General features: G+C 37.2%; 1 protein-coding gene across 1 annotated transcript; it reads right to left on the reverse strand.

The window, feature by feature from the left end:
* Positions 1 to 3,385: 3,385 nt before the first annotated feature.
* Positions 3,386 to 4,345, reverse strand: LOC103562225 (olfactory receptor 4M1). The gene has a single exon (XM_008537212.2). The coding sequence runs from the start codon at positions 4,343 to 4,345 to the stop codon at positions 3,386 to 3,388; it is 960 nt and encodes a 319-aa protein (XP_008535434.2).
* Between the last annotated feature and the right edge of the window lie 1,118 nt (positions 4,346 to 5,463).

The following is a 5,463-nucleotide window of genomic DNA, read 5'->3' on the forward strand; positions in this document are numbered from 1 at the left end:
TCAATATTCTACACCATCTTCTTTTTTCTTTTTTCTTTTTTTCTGCCAGCTCATTGAAGTGTTTCAAAAGATGTTTATCTAACATGTGAATTTGCTTTTAGTGAGAGCTCAGTAAAGCTATCTAATGTGCCCCCAGTAGGAAATGGAGTGCAACTCTATCGTTTCTGCATTGTCGAGGCGTGTAGCATTTCATAATTTTCAGTCATGCAAACCCACATTAGTTTCAGAATTAGATATAGTTTAGTACATTTAATATTCAGTACTGATCCTTTGGTTCTAATTTCTTGGCCTTCACATGATTGACAGAAATTTGTTCTGACAGTTTTTTCAAAAGTTTCCTGGAAACATTCCTAAATTTTTATTTAATGTTTACAATTTTTTGTAGCCTTTTAATTTAAACGCAAGTTTTGCCGGATATAAAATCTGAGGTTTACACTAACTTGTCTGAAGAATTTTGCAGTTGTTATTCCACCTCACCTCTGTTAACTTACTGAGAGTTAATTATCTTGTGTAGCATGACAGGCAAACTGGCCTGCTTCCAATGGAGCTGGGTGGGTGAGACCTCACAGACTTTGTTAAAGGAAAACCCTAACCCCTGGGGAAAAAGAGAAGGCCAGTAGTATTAGTAATATTAGGGGGGTTTTCCTTATATGTTCACGTATTTTTAATTTTTAGGAAACATACTATTTCAGTAATTAAGGAAAAAACAAGAAAATGTTATTTTTGTTTGGATAATAAATATGTTTTACCAGATATAATGGTAAAGTCCATTTTGGTAATAGTGAAATTAGCAAAAAGCTATGAGATAGGTGGAACTTGGGTTCTAAAATCTTAGGATAGTCAGTGAATAATCGAAAGTATGATCACTATCTGGAGCTAAAGATATTAACTCGCTCAATACAGATATTGCTGATATTGAAAATCGAAGCTCAGCAGCAGTTGTGGAAGAAGAGAGAAATGGGAGAGACTAAAAGACAAAAAAAGATTAAAGGATGTTTAGAAGTAATGGAGAGGAAAGAGGGAAGAGTGACATGGGGAGAAGAAGTCTAACACATAACAGAGGTTCTTGACTTATTTTGAGGCAGCACTGCATGTGAAAAGATTATGTATGAGATTAATACCTATTTATCCTACACTGGCCTGCATTATATCCCTGCTCATTGTGTAAGGTAGGATTTCAAAATCTCAGTACTACTAACATTTTGGGCTAGATAATTTGTGGGGGGTAGCTGGGGCATGTTAAGCAGCATCCCTGGCTTCTACATATGAGATGCCAATAACACTCCCCGGTTGTGACCATGGAAAACGTCACCAGACATTGTCAAATGTCCCCCGGAGGCTGAAATTGCCCCCAGTTGAGAACCACTGATCTAGCCTTTATACCAGTCGTGTCCTCCATGAATCAAGCTAGGTCACTGTTTACCAGTACGCCAAAGTTTCCTATTCTCTAGCAAAATTAATTCCAGATAGTATTTCTAATTAAGCAACTCTTCATTACACTACTATTTTTGGAGTTTTTCTTCTTCTTCTTAGCTTCAATACTTTCAACAAATATCCTTCTGTACTAGCAATATAGTGGTGTTTGAAGAGCATACTTAGTCAGTAGTCTCTTTCCTAAGAATATTAATCTTAGTTAAATGAAGGATAAGTGACAAAGTAAATAGAAGTCTGGCTGGTTCAGATACAAAAAACAGTAAGATAACATAAAATCTAGAAACATAGATTTGATGATGAGTTATCATCATTTTTTATATATATGTATATCTTTTGGATGTTAGATTTTTGTTTATGCTCTGTTGTAAAATATTAAAGAAGTTTACAGTTTTATTCATTATCAGGTAATGAGAAGTCAACTCAAAATTCATGAATCATAATTTCAATCAGTGTCTTTGGGTTCTTAGAAGAGAAGTCACCATAACATTGAAGATGAAAGAGGATCATCATAAGGAAAAATTCCCAAAGCAAAGAGCAAACTTTATGCTCCATCATTCCATCCTGTGGACCTGAGGTGAACTGGGTCTGTCGCAAATTACCTGCTCATTTAATAAATAGAATATAAATAAAGAGCAACCTCGGGCTTGTTTTTACCATTCACTCACATATATTCATTCCTGATGCTGACAGGAGTCTACCTCCTTCGAAGTCTAGTCATATTATGTTATCAAATTGAACATAAGACTAAAGCTCAAAGCACTCAAAGTTCTCTTCCCCTTTGATGGATAGACTCCCTAATTTTGAAATTGAAAAGTTAACTTAAGTAAATAAATTTGTATGAACTCAAATATTCTAATTTATCTTTTACATTCTGAAGCCTAGTCAGTAATTGGATTCTTAGCGTCAAGGAATAGTAAACCGATCACTAATAAATAATTCCCCAGAGGATTACGGGAACTAATACATCTAGGTCTCTTCCATATGTATTAAAAAAGTGATTTAATGGGGCAAAAATCTAAATTATAGTATTAACAAAAGTAGCACCCTACTAATTTTATTTTAACATGAGAGGCAGAATTAGCAAGTACAGAAAACACACAAAAATGGCAAAGGATATAATAGTCTTGTAAAAATCACACAGCTAGATGTCTTGCAATCCCAGTGACCTTAGAATCCCTTTCCTCCAAGTCTGCTTTCACTCTGGAGGAAGGAAGTACAGACTGGCTATAAAAATCACCAGTTGACTGGAGACTTCCTCTGGAAGAGAGGGGTCTTATGCAAAGTACACTCCGCTTTGAAGTCATAAAAATTGTTTCCCGGATGTCCCAAAATCTTAAGTTCTGTCACCAACACTGTTAAGTGACTACCACCTGAAATACGAGTTGGAACAGCTTGTATTAATGAATCCTCAGTTTCCATCATCACCTCTGGGAAGAGGAAGAGATAAAGAACAAAATAATCTATTTTCCCAGAACCAGGAAGATAGTTTACCAAATGCCATCCCACTGAGCTAAGGTTGAAACATGACAACAATATCTAATTTGGTCACTTGAAGCTACTCACGTTCATATGCTGGCCACTAACTTCTGCCTATTCACAGTGGACACATCTCCCAGGTCTTATTTATTTTAGCACTTCTCAACATACAGTCTCCTGACAGTCAAAGACTCTCCAGAATAGTCGCTCAATAAATGATTGGTGAAAATGTAGTTTTAGCAAATCATTATTATATCTTAAATCCTAATAGTCATCTGCCAGAAATTTCAGAAAGGGTGTAGGTAAATTTTTTTTCCATTTAAATTTCTTTGTTTTTTCACCAAATAGAGGAAAAACTTAGCGGGATTTTAAGAACTCAGACAAAAGGAGGTAGTGACAGTAGCATTATTACCTCTGCAAATGCTTCCTACTTTAGGACAATGACCCTCAGACTATAGAATGTGCCACATATCTTTCACTTCTCTTTACATAAAATATATCTGTTGACCAACTTCCTCATGGCAGTCTTTACTTCCTTGTTTCGCAATGTGTAGATGATAGGATTAAGTAAAGGGAATATCACAGTATGGAACACAGACACCACTTTATCGAGGGAAAAAGAGTCAAATGGGCGAGCATAAATATAGATGGATGGCCCAAACATTAGCACCACAATAGTGATGTGAGAATAGCAGGTGGACATGGCCCGGCCAGTACTCTCACTTGAGCCTGAGTGTTTCTTGAGCATGGCCAGGAGGAAGGCATACGACATTAGGAGAGCAATGAAACACACCACAGAGATCAGACCACTGCTAAAGATCATCACTAACTCCTCCGGGAAGGTATTGGCACAGGCAATCCGGACAACCTGCGTGATGTCACAGAAGTAACTGTCTAACTCATTGGGCCCACAAAAGGGAAGTCGAACAATGAGAGCCACCTGTATTATAGAATGAATGAAGCCCCCCATCCAGGCGAGAGCCACCAGAATACAGCAGAGGCATCGATTCATGATGGTACCATAGTGGAGGGGGCGGCAGATAGCAGCATAGCGGTCAAAGGCCATTACTGTGAGCAGGAACATCTCTGAGGCCCCAACAAAGTGCAGGAAGAAGAGTTGTGCAATGCACCCGCCAAAGGAAATTATCTTCCTTTCCACAAAGAAGTCTACAAGCATTTTAGGGGCTGTGATGGAGGAGTACCAAATGTCAAGGAAGGCCAAGTTAGCCAACAGGAAATACATGGGTGAGGTCAGATGGGGGTCAAGCCTGATAGCGCAAATAATAAGAATATTTCCTGGAAGAATGAACAAATAGAAAGATAGAAATATAACAAATAGGACTAGTTGCACCTCCCGAGTCTGGGCTAAGCCCGTGAGAACAAATTCTGTCACCCTGGTGTAATTTGCAGGTTCCATTTCTTTGCTTTTTTTCATAATATGTCTATGAAAAATAAAGAAATTATAATTACTCCAAATAGCATTTAACTAGAGTTATATTACAGCTTTCAAAATCATCAGATGTTCTCTGTCATTAAGAGATTTCATTTTACATTTCATAAACCCAGATAGGGAAAGAGCAAGTGACCTGAAAATTAGAAACATTGAAACCATATGAAGTGTGTCAAATATTTGAAACCAAAATCTCAACTTGTTAAGGTTATTAATTTCTATTTTTTATGAAACTCAGCAATGCACTAATCCTTCCCCAAACATCGACCTTAGTAAGCAATATGTGCAGCTTCTTCTGAGTTTAGCCAGATTTTAGGATGGTGATAAGAGATGCAGCCTGTTCTTTCTAGATTGTTTTGTTGTTGAGAAATCTAGCCAGTTTGGAAACTTAGGCTTACAGTCTAATATCAAGTATGCTGATCTGGCAGTATTTTAGTTTTCATCTATCAGAGATCCCAGGGCTTCATGTGTAGTGAACGGACATTTTTTCCTTAACGAAAGTCTATACAGCTTAATACTTGGTAATAGGTAAGCAGCCACAATATACAACAATGCAAGGCCCTATATGAAAATTCTTCTGGCTGTAACCAGACCCCATTACTCTACTGGCCATGCATTTTGCCACTGTTTCAGGAAGGTAAGAAGAAGATGTAGTGATCTGACAAATGAGTATGCTTGCCAGCCACCATCCAAGCTGACCCACTCTGCAATTTCAAGGTGACAGTAGGAATAAGACTATCCCTAAAATTTTGCTTAAGGTCTAGTACTGAACCTAATACCACTAGATAGAATAAAACTCATCAAATAAAAATAAGATCATCATTCACTTTACCAAATATGCTTCCTCTCTTAAGTAAGGTAAAACTTCCACACCAAAGTAAGCATTTCTTGTAACCAACAGCCAGTACTAAAGGGTTGCTTCTGTTCTACTGATGTGCTATTTTATAATATTGCCTCTCCTCAGGAGATAAGCACAGAAAAACAAAGTTAAGGTTCTATAAAACCAAATAGATGTGACAATGTCCAGGTAGTAAAGCTTAGGTATACTATTGACTGAAGAAATCCAATGTTTCTTTCTTGAACTTACTGACTCAATTTGTGCA

Source organism: Equus przewalskii, chromosome 1 (assembly GCF_037783145.1).
Source record: "Equus przewalskii isolate Varuska chromosome 1, EquPr2, whole genome shotgun sequence".
Taxonomy (NCBI): domain Eukaryota; kingdom Metazoa; phylum Chordata; class Mammalia; order Perissodactyla; family Equidae; genus Equus; species Equus przewalskii.

Coding starts and splice junctions, on each gene's coding strand:
- LOC103562225 (XM_008537212.2), bottom strand. CDS start 4,345: ATGAAAAAAAGCAAAGAAATGGAACCTGCAAATTACACCAGGGTGACA.